This window comes from Falco naumanni, chromosome Z (assembly GCF_017639655.2).
Source record: "Falco naumanni isolate bFalNau1 chromosome Z, bFalNau1.pat, whole genome shotgun sequence".
In the NCBI taxonomy this organism is placed as follows: Eukaryota; Metazoa; Chordata; class Aves; order Falconiformes; family Falconidae; genus Falco; species Falco naumanni.
In genome coordinates, this window is record NC_054080.1 from 32,072,171 (window position 1) to 32,088,964 (window position 16,794).

The 16,794-nt window shown below is 40.9% G+C and overlaps 1 protein-coding gene across 3 annotated transcripts; it reads left to right on the forward strand.

The window, feature by feature from the left end:
* Positions 1 to 3,617: 3,617 nt before the first annotated feature.
* Positions 3,618 to 16,538, forward strand: TMEM175 (transmembrane protein 175). 3 transcript variants are annotated; one of them, XM_040580083.1, is made up of 10 exons: positions 3,618 to 3,799; positions 4,318 to 4,356; positions 5,449 to 5,546; positions 7,531 to 7,582; positions 8,853 to 8,888; positions 10,111 to 10,194; positions 10,832 to 10,996; positions 12,324 to 12,402; positions 13,530 to 13,671; positions 14,215 to 16,538. In XM_040580083.1, the coding sequence occupies exons 1-10, from the start codon at positions 3,632 to 3,634 to the stop codon at positions 14,876 to 14,878; spliced, it is 1,527 nt and encodes a 508-aa protein (XP_040436017.1). In that variant the 5' UTR covers positions 3,618 to 3,631; the 3' UTR covers positions 14,879 to 16,538. The 3 variants fall into 3 exon arrangements, with proteins under 3 accessions (XP_040436017.1, XP_040436018.1, XP_040436019.1); XM_040580085.1 differs by lacking the exons at positions 3,618 to 3,799; positions 4,318 to 4,356 and adding an exon at positions 6,996 to 7,154 and having other exon boundaries at positions 5,479 to 5,546; XM_040580084.1 differs by lacking the exons at positions 3,618 to 3,799; positions 7,531 to 7,582.
* Positions 16,539 to 16,794: the final 256 nt, after the last annotated feature.

Sequence of the window (16,794 nt, forward strand, 5' to 3'; positions counted from 1 at the left end):
TGTGCTGCAACAGGCCAGTCAACCTCGGTGAAAACCACTGCTCTACAGGGCGATACACAAAGAGATGAAAGAGGTGATCTGGTTGGAGAAAGGAGATCATCTGCACATCTTTTGATTTTGCCCCTTTTATTTGTATCTCAGGAACAAAAGTTTTTGGCGCCTAACACCAAAAAACACACCAATTCTCAGAGGACAATGATTGCTTAAGTGTTTGTGAAGGAGAGCAATAAAGAGAAAGACTTTAAACCACAGTTAATGATTGCCAGAAGTGCCCTATGAAATCCATTAAATCATCTATTTATTTGCTTTTCTTTAGCTTCAGAATTTATTATGATACAATACAAAAATAAACTAGTAATACAGAGATCTCTGTGCCTGGAGGTATCAATTCTGTGTAATAAATACACTTTGAGCTCAAGTTAAACATTCCATAAAACACTTCATATAAAGCATAGAGAACCACTCACATGAAGAATTTCTGTGTCCTGTACCTTGAATTCATTATGCTGCATGAATTATGCTGCATTCTAAAATACTTGTGCTTTCATTGTGTCTTATACACAATTCTTATAAATATAAAATATAAATATAAAATAAATTCTTCTCAGCATGTTTTATAATGTGGGGTATACATATACCCAACCCTAGCCTTGAATGTAAAAGAAAAAAAGAAAAGAAAAAAAAAAGAAAATAGAGTCAACCTTTGTAAGTGAGAACCCAAAAAAATGGAGGCAAGAGACACTAGAGCATAGGGAAGGGTGCCAGGGCAGAAGAGACATGAAGGAAGGAGGATGCTAGAGAAAAAGCAGGCACAAGAGAAGTTGCTTGAGCAGGACAACAACAGAGACATCCACAGTGGGGCAGACACACAAAAGAAGACCCAGGGTTGGTAGGCCTCCAAGGGGTCTGCACATGGTGGAGAAGCCCATGTCAGAGGAGCGGAGACAGAAACATGGAGGAGCAAAAGAAAAGCAATGACAACACACTGAACCCAATCTCGTGCTCCCCATCACCTCACCCAAGGGACTGAAGTCAGGAAGCGGGGAGGAGAGGTGTCCAGAGTGAAGTCAGGTCACTTCTCCCTGAGTGATCTTTTGTCTTCTTTTCAATACTAGAATCAGTAATTAAAAGTTCATTAATTGGCAATAAATTCAGTTAAAAACAAGCTGTTCTGTTGCCTGTGGCAGTGGGGTTGTGTTTTACAAGGCAGCAGTCCCAGCCAAGATTTATCTATCACTAGTGAATTTGTTCAAGGAATATCTGTCAGAGCCATGTTTTCTTTTGCCTCTTCTGCTGATGTTTCTTGACCAAGTGTAAAAAAAGCCATCAGTGTCACCAGATTCAGAAAGCTGCTATGGAAAATAGCGAGATGAACTGTAAGACCTTTTAAAAGCAGGATCACTTCAGCAGCTGAACTTTCAGTATTGCTCCGCATCCCAGGACCTCACAAAAATTTACTGTTGGAGCCACAGAACTGTACCTGTCCCAGCTGAAGTCCATGCATATTCTACTTATATTTGGCACACCCATTCAGTATTTCAGCCAGTCTTGCCCCTTTTTGTTTTACAAATTTATTTTTGCCACAGTTCTGCTGTTTTCTCTCATCATCTATACAATACTTCAGTTCAACTTGCTAATGAAAAGAGGTTGACTTCTGAGATCTTACAGCTGAAGTCTTCTGTAATTAGTTCTATTAGAACAATGTATGTTCCAGCTCAGACCACTCAGGTCAGCCCCAAATGAAAATGCCATTCATTCATATTACCTGCCTCAGGAAACTTTTGTGGAAGAAATGCTGTTCTTATGGGCAAATGTATTCAGGTCTTTCTCTCTGGACTGTTCCTGGCACTCCAACAAGCTGTTCCAAGGTGATTTCCAGCCCATTCTCTCCTAAGGCCAGCTGCTAATGCCTGATGAGAGTCTCCTCATACACTTAGTCAAAAGCTGTTTGGCTGCTCCTTTTTTCCCAGAGGAGACATCCCAGCTTTTCAGCTCTTTCCTCCAGCCTCTTCCTGCTTCTGAGTGCAGCCATGATTCCTGGTTTTTCTCACATTCTTCTTTCCAGGAAGACCACCTGAAGTTTCAAGCATATCACACTCTCAGGCTGATCAGTTCTGGCATATGGGCAGGTCTACAACATCCACCCACTTTCTTGCATACCCTAACTGGTTTAAGAACTGACTTGCACCAGAGGCAGAAACATCTCTCTTGAGCAAAGACTGGGGCACAGCTGAGTGATCTCCACAGGTCCTTCCAACTATTTACTAGATTGTATTTCCAACTCCTAGTTATGAATTTTAGAGATTTCCACAGCAGTTCTAGCACATCTGCTGGGCTCTTCCTTCCCAAAAGTCTACAACAAACTCATTCCAATTTACAGTACGTACTTAGCTGTGTATTTCTGATCTGGCTATTGTACCCTTAGCTTCAGTTAATACAGGAACTGAGGAAAACCAGTTACCATTTACGGGAGGCAGCATCCTGTACTACAAGAACACAGTATCATGAAGCTTTTCAGTCTAGAACATCTTGGATTTCTAACTCCCATCAGTAAGCTGAGCCAACTGTTTATGAATTAAACTGTATCTTCAGTGTATTTTCAGATCAGAATTTGTGCAAACCTAGAGGATTTTTGCCCCATCAGACTGTGGTTTTGCTCCCTGTAATTTGCGTTCTTTACATGATATTTAAATCTTGGCCTTTTCTCTGGTTTTCTCTTATGAAGTCCATTATTCAGTGAATAGGCTTTCTTGAAACCGAAAATACAACTTTCAGGATGACAAAGACACTGCCAGACAAAAACCTCTCACAAATTCAGGCATGTTTCCTTTAAGACCTCAATACCCTTTCAGTTACAGAAGACTTAAAAAACACAGCTGTTCCTCTGCAACAAAACCACTTTGCAGCAGCGCTGGAATCACTTGTTAAAGCACAGCTGGAAACTACAATAAGGCCTACATGGGCCAAATAAACTATCATTATGGCATGGTCTAAATGTGCCAATGGAATAAACACCTGAACGTAAAACGAAAGTCTCCAGTTCACAGCTCCAGAGGACAGAAGGTGACAGATAGAGCAAACGCCAAATGGTTTGAAGCGGTGGGACAAGGTTGGTTAGGCGGGTAAAAAACCAAATCAAACCCAACCCAGGTGGGGACAAGTTACGCTGGAATTCAGATTATAGATTTTAACATACAATTTGTAAACAAAGCAGAGAGTCTCCAGACGCTACAGCATCCAGTGAGCGCAATCTTTGGTGTGCATACATGTGCTATGAAGACCTCCTGCGGCGGGTAACACACCGACACGCCATTTGTAACGCGGTTGCTCCCCCCGGTGCCCACCCACCCATGCCACCCGCACCAGCCCTCGGCTTCCAGATTTCAAGAGGTCACGGCAGACACTCCCAGACCCAGGGGAAAGCACCCTCGGTTCGTGGGGATTGCGGCGTTCCGGCAGCAGAAGCCCGAGTGGCGGCCGGCAGCCCTGGCCCCGCGGGGGGCCGCAGGCCGCTGCCCCCCAGGCCAGGCCAGGCCAGGCCGGCGGGGGCCGCCCCACGGCGCCCGAGGAGGGGCCGCGCCGCTCCCGCCCCGCCCACCGGCCGCCGCCGCGGGCGCAGCGCACCGGGGCCATGTCGGCCTCGCGAGCCGCGGCGCCGGGCCCCGGCGGCGCGGCGGGGGAACCGGAGCCGGTGCCGCTGCGGGGCCGGGGACTGGAGCTGGAGGGAAGCAGCACGCCGACGTCGCACCGGCTGCTGGCCTACAGCGATGCGCTGCTCTCTATCATCGCCACGGTGATGGTGAGCGCCCGGACCTGCCGCGGCGCGGGGCCTGCCCGGCCCAGGTCTGGCCCTGCCGCGGGACCCGGGCGGGCGGCGGCGCCGGCGGGGTGGCGGGGCCGGGGCGGGCTGGCTCCGCGGGGAGGCGCGGGGCCCGCCGTTAGGCGTCGTGAGGGAAAAGGCCCCCGAGCAGCCGCAGCTTGTACCGGGCCCTCCGGACTCAGCCCGTGCGCGGGCCGTGGGCCTGTCTACCCGGCGCTTTCGAGGGGCCGTGTTCGCCCGTTCCCCCGGCCCTGCGGGGCGCCTGGGAGCCCGGTGCCGGCGGTCGCGGCTGGCCGCCCCCGGGCCGCAGCGCTCGGCGGGGCGGGGCGGGGGGCGCGGGCCCCGTGCGGCGGCCGAGCGGCGCTGCCGGCCGCACCGCGGGCAGCGGGAGCGGCCCGGCCCGGGAGTATCAGCGGCCACCTGAAGTTTTCCGGATTTTAGTAAAGCTCTCCGTAAGGAAAAGAATGCTCTGTACTGACGAGGTTTTGTTTTTTCAGATTTTGCCTGTGGCTCACACAAAAATACATCCCGATCAGGTACCGTACGTCTTCTGTTTTGCTGTTTCCCCTGTCTTTGCAACTACATGTAACATCCTACTTTTGCACCCCCACTTCAAGTTCCAGATTTGCAACGCTAAAGGCAACAGAAACTTCCCATAGGGGGAGGAGCTGTGGAACTTGACGTGAAGAACTTAAATACTGAAGATCTGTGTAATCTGCAGAAGTTGTGATGTAAAGCCTGAATGAGGTGTATATTGTAGGCCACAGATTTATCTAGTCACTTTTGAATGCGAAATGAATTGCCCGTCTGACTAAAACACCTTTCAGAAAGCATCTTTTTGGTAATACATCCTCGCATAGAGAAGCCACTTACATAGTGCAATCTAAATGCTGGTTTTAAGATCAGGTTAATAATAAATGTAATCAGAGTAAGCAAAGGTGGAAATAGAAGACTAGAGAAAATAAATTAAATCTGAAAAAGCCAGGAATGTTAGGAAACATAAATTAATAAATTGAGAAAGTACAAGATTTTGTTTAATCAGGATTTATTTTTCTGCTGTTATAAACACATGTAGATGCAAATATCTCTTCTCATTTAGTACAGGAAACTCAAGTATGACCCCTAACACAGCAAATAGCCACATGAGTCTGTTTAAGCCATTGTGGTGGTACATGCAAAATCTGTTGTGGTTAAGCCTTCCTCTTCCTTGTTAACAATCATCACACGAAAACCTGTGTGATGCTTCTACTGCAGAAGTCAGTGCTAAGAAAAAAAAGGACCATTTTGTGGCCAGCCCTCCTCTGAAATGCATTGTCACGTTACCTGTGTGATAGAGAGTGTGTGTAAATGGATCACATTGGGAAGCCCTTTTATAGATTAAAGAGAGATGTTGGTTCATCATAGGCCACTAACTACACACTTCAGCATACTCACAGGTGTCTAATAAACCAGTTCCTCTGCATGGCAGTGAAAAGATTGTTGGAAGAGAACAGCATTTTTGGCAGGCATTTTCAGAAAATCTGCTACGTGACTGCATGCCCTTCCTCATTTGCAGATGTTGCTAATAATTTCACAATGTAACATTTACCTTTCATTTCTCTGTCACTGGGTGTCACTTTCTGTTTCAGAAACTCGGTGAAAGTATTCAGCAACTTCTTCTCGCAAAAATTGCAGTCTACTTGATGACCTTCTTAATAGTCACAGTGGCATGGGCAGCTCATGTAAGGTAGGAACACAGTATTTAACTCCAAAGTTAAAAGTATTGTTTAAAAGGACAGGAGGTAACATTTCTGTCTTGCTGATATATTTCTGAATTGTCTTTTGTTGGGTAATACCAAAAAATTCATTGTAAAGAAGTGCTACCCTAAGCAGTGAATAACTGTACGCTTACACCACTGACACAGTGATACAATGAAAACCAAGCATTTTGTATATTTTAAATGAGAGTTACTCTTCATTTTACTTCATATTCTAGATGAAATTGAGCTTCTGATTATGCTGCAAAAGCATGACTTTGTATGCTACACAAATAGGGCAATATTTGCGTAGCTGATGTAGTACAGCTGGCCTAAAGCTTGTCTTAGTCCTCAGCAGTGCTTCTCACAAAATCAATAGTGATGTTGCAGATGCTGCATTTTATAGAGCTGTGATCACTGTCACCTGCCCCTGTTGTGGTAGTTAAGAAATTGACATGCAGGCATCACAGTGGAATTAGGGCAGTTTTTGTGTGAATTACGAAATTTACAAATGTTACTATATTCTTTCCTTAATTAAGTGGATTGAGAGCATTCTAATAGAGGTGTGCAACCTGTAATTTGATACTTGAAGCTGGTACTTCACATCTAGTGCTCTTACCGCATTGCTTTTCTTTGCATAAGTAAATACTAAGGCATATAGCCTTTGAATAGTTTAGGGTTTGGTGGAGGGTGATTGGTTCTATCGTTTCTAAGTGACACTTCTGTGGATCTGGAGTTTCAATAACAAGGTGTGGGGCAGTTTGGAAGAAAAGCTAATTTTTCTTTGCATAATAAGAACTACATTGTATCTTCAGTAGAAATAATTTTAAGCCTTAAAATTCTGAAAATACTGTGGCCCTAACAGCGTGAACTTGGCTCTGTTCTCTCAAGTAAAACTTAGAGAAAATCAGAATTAATAGCTCTTTACAATGGCATATGAGACAAAGAAAAATCTGAGACTCTGAACGTCTGCATCTGCTCTGGAAGATCTGTGCAGTGCTACTGCAGGGCTCAGATCCCTACACAATATTGCTTCCTATGACAAGCTAAAAGTCAGCCTTTTAGCTGGTGCCTGTGTGTTTGTTTTGGCATCAGAGTATGAAATGAACTTGTTGATGTTCTCGTGTGAGCAGTGAACAGTGACTGCTGGTGAAAGTCTGCCTTTGTTCATGCTTCAGAAGCATTTGCTTGAGCAGCGAGCACAGGCTGCGAGTCTCCAGTTAGTTCTGGGCCTTGCCTGTGTTTAAGTAAATAGGCGATTAATTGGCAGTTAATGATAGTTGTCATGTGACTCCAAGCCTTGTGCAGCTCACTAGCAGTTTGCTGGCTGTCCGGTCCCCGGTTTGCCAGGTGGCAAAAGATAAGAGTTGTTCTGGAACAAAACTGCCATGGAAGAAGGCAAACCAAACCCTGTGACTTGGCTGCATTTAATCCTGTAGTGAAGTGGCAAGTCCTGCAGAGAATCGTCAACTCCTGCTCTCAAATCATCCCCGTATCTTCCATTTTCCAAGGAAATATATCAATTTGTAGCTCACTGCCTTGTTAGGTTTTTGGTGTGTGACTCAATCAGAACTAACATCTGGATCACTTCTTCACAGATTAATTGGCTGTTAACAACAGTGAAGTTTACATCAAAGTTTATATATAAAGTCAGGTGTAGAGGAAGGATAGAGTGGGGGTAGGGGGAAGCCAGTTTGCTACACCATATGCCACTTGTCCTTCAGATAGAAGTGAGGTTCTTAATAACTGCTCCGTAATTGAACTTGACTGTTTGTATCTCGTTTTTCAAATTTTTCTAGCAAATTACTGCCATGTTTGAGCCAATGAGTTTTGGTAGACCTGCACTACTTGCATAAATTCTGGAGGAAATTAAATCACGTTCCCCTATAATATTATAAAAGTGCAATTTTTATACAGTGTTGTAAAACATTTTGGGAGATGGCTTGTTCATGATATCTTGCCTTGCCTTGCCAGGTTGTTTCAGGTGATAAAGCTTATAGATGATGTCCTCGCTCTTCTAAATCTGGTGAGTCTTGTCAGACACGCTGGATGTTTGATGAGCAAATACAGGTCACTTTTTCTTAAGTCTGTATGTACATGTCCGAAAGTTTCTAAATTACATAGCATAACTCTACCAGATTTCCAAGTCAGGAAGATACAGAGAGCTTGAATTACTCCTTGCCAAAGTGGATGATTGATAACTAACTTGCTTTTAACTTCTGCATGGTTTACTATAAGTCAAAAGAAGCTCTGCAACAGGTTAAAGTGAAGGTCATCTGAGGGAACTGAGAGGCACCTATGGCAAAAGCTTTTTACCTCTGTTTATCTCTGTCCAGCTGAACTATCTGTCCTCCAGGCTTAAGAAAATGAAATGCTATGTCTTTTGCAGCAAAAATATCTTAAGTGTAGGTTTGATTTACAGTTATGTTTTCAGTCATTTCTTTGTTTAAGTTGCTTAGAAAGTCATTCTGAAGCTTATTTGAAACAGAGGATTATATGATCTTTCAAAAACTGCCACTGAGGGACCAATCCTGAATCAGTGTTCTGAGCTTTACACTTGCCTAAATCTTATCGCTTAAAAACTCTTCATTTATTTGAGTAAGTTTTTTAACCCTGTAATATCTTGGTTACTAATAGTTGTAATGGGATGCTGCAATGGTGAACGTATTCTTGCTCTCAGCTTTTTTTTTTTTTTTGCGATATGGTTTAAAATTCTGTTCTCTGACAGTGCAACTACACAGTTAATTTAATTTTGGTAATAAAAATACTGCATTTAAACTCCATGGGATAACGCTACAGGAAATAATGCTAGGAGACTAGCTTAAGGCATGTAATTCTTATGTAATGTAGCTTTTAAAGCAATGCATTTCTTTGTGCTTGAGGTGTTTTTTTTGTTCTTTTTTTTAAATTGGATTTTTTATATATGAAATATTTGTCATAAGAAATTAATGTTTGTGACCAATCAGAAACAGCTGTTTAGGAGGTGTGGTACTTTTGGCATTGCTACTGTAGAAAGAAGTCTGTTAAGAACCATACCAAACTTCTACCCGTGGTATTGCTAACAAAACTGTAGTGTTTACTAAAATAAACCTGTACAGTTTGGATAGCAAACATGGAAGATGTGTACAGAACTAGCCATTTGTTACAGTCAAAGCTCAGCAACCTCAGAAATGTGGTTTTTTTCATGATACAGCACAAGTATTTGAGCTGTTTGTGTTCCATTACCTGGAAATGTCTTTAATGAGGGAATTCTCTGCTTTGTCTTTAGTGCTTCAGTACACTTCTTTCTTTTTTAGGCTTGTATGATGATCATAACTTTCTTGCCATACACAGTAAGTACTTTTCTAAAATATAACATATTTTTAAATTAGAGAGTTTTTTTCTTTCTTTAATTGGAAAGACTTTTATCAAAATATTCAGAAACCCAGAAAGTGTTGTTACAATATAAACCCTGAATCCATTGTAATCGTTAAGCTTTACTTTTTAAAAATTCACGAGGACATGTTATAACCTTCAGTCACTGCATGTTATAGACCTGGCAGAAAACTGGTATGCTAAAAGAGAACTTATAAACATGGAAAGTTATCGTTTCCCATGATTTCTTATAAAAAAGTAGCCATACTGAAAAATGTCAAAGTTGTCTGATGAGAATTTTGCATTTTGTAAGGGAACTAGCTGTGTTTCAAGCTCCTCTTTAGGTGACAGAACATTTTCCTTTTGTAATCTAGACAGGTTTTGGATTAACTTCTGACTTAATTCAGTAAAGTTAATTCTGGCAGCCAAACATTCATTTTTGAAATCTGTGAATTTGATGTTTCGCATAATTTCTGGTCAGATGACCTTTAGACCTTGCAAGAATATTTGCAGCTGAACACCATATTCACAGAACAAAACAGCAAAAATGCATCTTGACTTTTATTGTGTGTAGAACATACATATATATATATATATATATATGACAGGCACCTGTTTCTCGCGGATATATCTGTATTATATATTAGTCTGCAAAGGATAAGGCTGTGGTCAATGAAATTACCTTCATTAGCAAGAGCACATAGTTTCTACTTTGCCTTGAAGCTGAAATAATTTTTTAAAGTTGTCAATGTTACCCTAATACTACTTCCCGCTTTTTTTCCCCCCCTCTAATGAAGCTGCAGAAATTAATACAACAGGAAGCCATGGAGACAGAGAAATTAAAACATTCAAAAAGGTGTCTGCGTATTAATTTTCACAGCTATGAACATCTTGTCCACTGAAAACACTGTTAAACTTTGTGCTGAGCTGCAAGCCAGTCTGTAGTTAGTATGGAGACATAGCATCAGAGAGTTTTGGTGTATCAACATGAGAGCAAAGCCACCTCTCCAGATGCCTTTTGGTTGTGATGCCTGCATGTATTTGTGGTTAGAAATTACATTTCATGGAATTATATTGAAATGCAAAGTCTTATTTAAGTTTTTGAGCTTCTGTATTGAATGAAAAGTGCTTCCCTTTCTCTACTGTTATTCCTACATAGCTTCATAATTAAATATTTCACCTAGTTTCATTTTTCTCTAGTTTTCCTTAATGGCCTCCTTTCCAGAGGTACCTTTTGGCATTTTCCTGTTCAGTGTCTGTGCTGTTGTCATTGGCCTTATACAGGTATTGGAGCTATCCATTTATGTTTTCACTTTTAAATAGATTTTCTTGAGTAGAACTACAATAGCATTTTTCAACTATGGATATAAACTGCTAAATGTCTTTTTGTTTGTTTAGCATTCTTTTTCAAAGTTGTGCCTGTTGTGATAATACAATATCTGTACATAAGATGAAAATTTGCATTGCCACTGTCTTGTGAAGTGGCGGGGCCTTAACATCCACTGAATAGTAATTCCTTTCCCACTCTTTAAGTATGCCTTGGGGAAACAGCAACTGATTTATGCTGAGGTTCTTACTAAGCCATGCAGCAATGGCTGAGTGAACATGGGCTTTTAGCCTCAGTCCAATGGCACTGGTTTTCTCCTGGTGCAGTGCCTTGTTGCTTTCTGTTCCTTATTGTGGAGGTCTTAATTCCTTTTCATATAAGACACATGGTCATGACAGGCTCTGCAGAGGAGACCAAAATCTTGACATGCAGTGTATTTTGAAATTTCAGAGTTTCTAAGACCAGCCCTCCATGTAGGAGTGGATAAGGTTGAAAGTGCTTTGGAATTTGTTGATTGGTAGTTTTACAGTTTTATATTTTCATTACTGCATATATTGGTATGTAATAACTTCAGTAATTATCTTCTTCTTGCAGGCTGTGATAGTAGTATATGGATTCTATCACCCACATTTACTGAATCATGAGATACAGGTGTCTGAAAATCAGAATTTCTATAAACGTCGTATCTTAAAGATTATCCTAAGAGGACCAGTTTTATGCTTTTTAGCAGCCATCTTTTCTTTTTTCTTTATTCCTTTGGTAAGTTCTCCCAGCTAACTGAAAACCTTGATGCAGCGGTTTATAACAGTTGTATTATTTAGGACTGTGTATTAAAATAGTGAGTTCCATGCTAAATAACACAGACTTTATCAGTTGCCATCTCTGTGGGGTTGTAATCATGGCTGCTGTTTTGCTTTGAAGGTGTTGAAATCACAGATACCAATCCATAATTTGATCCATGAGTTTGGATAGTTTTGAAAGAATATTCTGCTACAGTATTAGCCTTACTTGCTTCGCCTGATTTTTTTTACTGCTTCTCTTCATTAGAAGCAGGTCTTCTAAGCTGTAACTTAGCACCTTGCTTATTAGAAGTCAGTGAGGTAATGTGAAAGGTTATATGAAATACTCATTACATTGCACCAGTGTGCACAAATTGAAGAAAGTGAATATAATTGCTGCACTAATTCAGGGTGTAAGAACAAACAGAATAAGCAGGGCAGTTAACCAGCCTGCATCTTAAACCAAATGTTTTCGGCTAAGGCCTGCTCTTACACAGCCTTTTTCTCTGCCACCTTTATTAAATGGCAGTGAGCTGCTCCTACTTAACAGCTTTTATCATTCTCAGAACCCTCACTTGGAACTGAAATCTAGGTTTTTGGATGTATCCTGAGCTTCCTTTCCTCTCTTTTGTTCTTTAGAAAAAGGTGGATTGAACTGAACTTTGAGAAAGATTCCATGGGAATTAACAGTATTTAAATAATCCCCTGATTTAGGAGGAATCGGGTTGCTGTTGATAAAAGGGACAGTTACAAGTCCAAATGTGAAAAGGCCTAATTTTAACTGAAAATATGTTCTCTTACACCATGACTTCCCTTTTCTCCCTCACCTTGTTTATTAGTGTTTTATATTTTAATATTAATAACAGTGACGATTGTCTCCAAGTTGCTGTTGTGCTTAGACCTGTACAAAGCCTATGAACCACTGTGATGTCTTTGGGACACAAGTAGTAGAATCATAGAATATCTCAAGTCGGAGGGGTCCCATAAGGATCATATGGGATCGTTCTCCAGCTTCTAAAGAGAAGGCATTACTGAATTTTTGTTAGCTGAATTATTTCCCTTCCTGTTTTAGCTTGCTTCATTACTGGTACTAAATTAGCTATCAAAAAGCAGTATTAGTTTGCACATGCAATATTCAGGAGGTGCATGTGCATTTCAGGTGAGCAGTTTCCATGTCATAAAGTCAAGATTTGTTTTTCTCAATGTGATTATACCTAAAGATTGAAGTAGTATTTTCATATGAGACTTGGAAGGTAATTTATATTTTGATAACTAAATTTAAACTGTGTTCATTTTTCTCTCCATAGTCTTATGTACTTCTTGGGCTCGTAATTGTTTTTCCACATCTCACTCGATTCATTACATGGTGTAAAACCAGGATTGTTGGTGAGTAACAATATTCATTGTATGTATGTTCAGGTATGTTACTAGGTTGTCAACATGTTATCCAAACGGCCTGGTATGAAGTAATTTTAGTTCTACTTCCATTTTCAGGCTTGGAACATAATTTTGGGGTTTATTGCTGTGCTTCCAAACAGTTTCTCCTTTGCTCCTTGGTTTCCCTTAATTTGTGACAAGATTTGTGTAAGGCAGAACACATTCAAAGATGATTTCTGAGTGCGAAACTTCTCTGGTTTGTCCTGAACATGCACATGCGTGCCCACACACACAAGTACATGAATGATGGCTGCAGGCAATCCATTCCTTTTCCCTCTTAAAAAGGGAAGGTGGGTACTGAAGAATATAGGAAGCAAGCTCTATGCCTGTATCGCTTTCTTCCCAGCAATACTGTATGTTCCCACATGTTCAAACTGGCAAGAAGAGCACCTATAAATCAAACTTCTTCAGGGTAATTAACTGTTTAGGGTGTTACATCTCATTAATCTAACTGCTATGGTCTAAAGGTCCTCACACATTGCTTACGTCAGCCTAAATCCATGCTTCCTTCCCTCATGCTCATTGCTTATGTTCTTCTACCCTCCTTGTGTCAGCACTAACAATTGCACAATGACACCGACAGCCAGAGCTGCTCTTAAACTCTGCTGAGAGGGAAGTTGCCAGTGCCAAAATAAAGGAAAAGGTGGTAACATGCAACCTACTTGGCCAAAAGGTGGAGTGTTCCTCTTTGATAGCAATATAAACTGACCACAGAACTGCTGAACAGATCATGTCTTTGGCACAGCATCTGGTCTGTTTAGCTCAAACATTTTGTTCGATTAGACCTTTGAGTCATTATTCACTTGGTGGAAACAGTCTGCCATACAGTTTAAAGGACAGGGCTTTTTTGTCACTGAAGCACTTGTCCTGAATGCAACATGAGCTTAAGGGAGAGGCACAGCTGCTGAAAAAAGTGGAGTGACAGCTGTGTGAATGAATGGCACCCTCCCTTCTACAGAAATACTTTTGGCAGGTGGGAAGAAAGACAAAGGGAGGTCACAGTAGGTTGTTTAACTACTTTGTTTTATACCACCTGATTTTGTCTTTCGTTAGTAAACGTCTGAATTTGTTTCCAGGTCAGAGAGAGGAAGAAGAGGAACACCATAGCTTAGAAACCTTCACTTTTTACCTCAGCGAGCCTCTGAGTAAGGAACGGGTAGAAGCATTCAGTGATGGAGTCTATGCTATAGTAGCAACCCTGCTCATTTTGGATATATGGTAAGGCTTTGTGTTACTTCTTACACTTTGTGTTGTTAAATACAATACTAACATTTGTCTGTATAAAATATTTGAGGAAATAAAATTAACCAAACATTGACTTCTAAAACCTGCAGTGGTTACTTTAAGTATGATTTTCTGGAAAGATACAGAACACAAACAAAAGATACTTCTAATGGCCATATTTCAGCAGAAGTGATCATCCCTGTAATGTATATTGGGGTGGGGAGTCTTGAAGAAGAAAGTGTCCTTTTTGCTTAGTTGTGTTTTCAGATAAAGGGCTTTTATCAACAAAAGCTGTTTAGTCACTGTGGCAACTTTATTACATTAACCTAAAGAATGCCAACTTATTTTCAGATTTCCTTTCAGATCTGATTTATTTGCAGAGCTGTTATTTGAAATGCTATTTTTAAGTTACAAATTAGAGAGCTATGGAGTGGGCCCCTGTTGTTCCTGCTTGCTCACAGTAAAGAAATATAGTTCAGTGTTGCTGCAGGTGTGTTTTTATAACAGTAATATGCAAAGAAAGTGTTCTCTCCACAGTGAAGACAACGTCCCTGATCCCAGAGAAGTAAGGGAGAAGTTCCATGGAAGCCTTCTTGAAGCTTTGAGTGAATATGGGCCAAACTACCTTGCCTACTTTGGCTCATTTGTAACAATTGGTCTCCTGTGGTTTGTCCATCACTCACTTTTCCTCTATGTAACAAAAGCTACACGATTAATGGAACTGCTTAACATACTTTCGCTGGCTTTCATTGGTGGGCTTCCACTAGCTTACCAACTGACCAGTGAATTTGCAGAGAAGTCTCACAATGAACTAGAAGCCATTCAGGTCAGCTGTGTTATCACTTTCTTTGCCAGCATATTTCAGTTTGCAATATGGACTACAGCTCTCCTCCATGAAAGGGAAACTTTGCATCCTTTTGCTCAATATGGTGGCAACGAGCATGCCTTCATGTTTGCCAAGCTGGCTCTCTACCCTTGTGTAAGCCTTGGGGCCTTCTTTCTAACATGCTTGTTAAGTGAATTTAGCACAGCAATTTTCCATCTTATGCAGATTGTAATCCCATTTGCTTTTCTTGCCTTGCGCATTTTTGTTAGAATTTCTTTAGCTGTTATAAAGTCCATGGTGTCCCTCTCCAGACGGAAGGCTGTACTGTCAGAAGAAGAGGAGGCATGTTTGTCTCCTACTGAAACATTGTCCTAAATTTCCATGTAGTGCATGTGAAGTTGTTGCATTAACTTCGGTTCTTCACATTATCTTCATGTGTGGATTATGTTGATCTAAACTAATGCCTGCATTGGGCATAACCGGGGGATATTTAATTTTTAGCTGGTCATGCTTGAGACCCTTTTTCCAAAACCCATAACTGGAAAAACTGGGTGAATAGGGGATACAAAGAAAAGCATGTTGCCCTTCCTTTAGAGTTACCCTTTTGGAAAAATTGCTGCTTGACATGTAACTGCAGTGGTGATTGATTAAGAACTGCACAGACAGTTGCCCAGCAAAATGCACTTTTCTGACATGTGGCCACATCATGGCAGCCAAAAACAGGTATAGAAGCTGATTGTGCTAATGTAACACAGGGAGTGAGATCTGGGAGACATGGAGACCTCTGGATTTCTGGACGGTGCATGGTGTTAAAACATTCGTGCATACAGGTTGCTGGTGTGGGGTTTTGTTTTTGTTTTTTTTTTACTATTTGTTTAACGGTTACAATGTCTTCTGCATAGTCACAAACTTGTGATAGCTTTTTGAAAACTTGTGTTGAATGGCTCTGAGTGTGAGTTTAGAAGGGAGTTGCAATTGTGACCCATATGGAGTCTTCCAGGCTACTTGAACACAAGTTCTTAAGGCACATCTGTTCTTTTAAAAAAAGATGGTATTTAATAAATGAGGATTCTTGTGGCTATGTATCCAAGGTCTGAACTAGCTTTAATATCTCCCAGGGAAGAGATTCAAAGAGCTGTGGGATTAGAGGTAAATTTATTTTCAGTTTTGAAGCAGCTGCTTCTCTGAAATGAAAGGTTTTGATTTCTCAAGCTTTTTGTGTCTTGTTTTCATGCCTGCTAAAAGCAGCATCCTTCTGTTATTCTGAAGGCATGATGTCACATTCAGAGAGCATATGAGATGTTCCTGCCTTGCCTAAGAGTTACCCATCAGGTAAGGGAGATGAGTTTTTCCCTAAGCAGAGTCTAACTAAGGGATCCCACAGATTTCTGAGACTCAGCAAGACAGCAAAAGAAACTAACCCTGTAGAAGTTCCCGTCTATGACATGTTGAATTTTTTTTATGTGCAGTTTTTTCACACTTACCCTGCAGAGAACTGTACAGAAGGAGTGGGCAAAGTGATATAGCCTCTGGCTGCTTTGGAAGCCTTTGCATTTCTTTTTGCAGAGCCATTAGTTTGTGTCTTGAACTGTCTTAGTGCCTGATAACTTTAATGCTGTATTTAAAGGCATTTGAGGGATTTCGTTGTTCCTCTAAAAAAAAAACTTAAAAATACTGTTGCAAAGTATGCCTGGAGTGATTGTTAGTGAAAACAAATTCAAATATCTCATTTCAGTTGAGATCAGTCTTGAAAGCGCTTGTGCTTTTTGGTTTGAAGTACTTTGGTACCAGTATGTAATTGTTAGCATTACGTACTTCTTGTGAAGAAAGTATGTTCACATATTCAAGGGGTTTTATACCTGGTTGAGGTTAAATGACTTGCAGTAGAATTCTGCACTGTGTTGTGTATCACAGAGTTTTTCTGATATTTATTGAAAGCACTTTTAGTTCTATATGGTTTTGTTTCTCATATGCAGTGGGCACATAATAAACAGTGAATATGTGTATTTGTAATAAATTTCAATCAGTGAAAAAACAAAGCTTCTAGTCCTTTATTTCTGCTCCGCAGATGAAACTTAGATCTGATGTCTACAATTAAAATTATGTTGGAGATCTTTTTTATTTTTTTGTCTTCAAAATCATTCCTGCCAACCTCTTCCATTCTGTGATTTTGTGTGAAACACCCAGACACTTTTAATGGTATGCAAAATATGTTGATTCTACTTCTGTGGTACTTGAAGGAAATGAGATCTGAAACTGAGTCTGACCAAGGAGTTTCACACAGGGGTGCT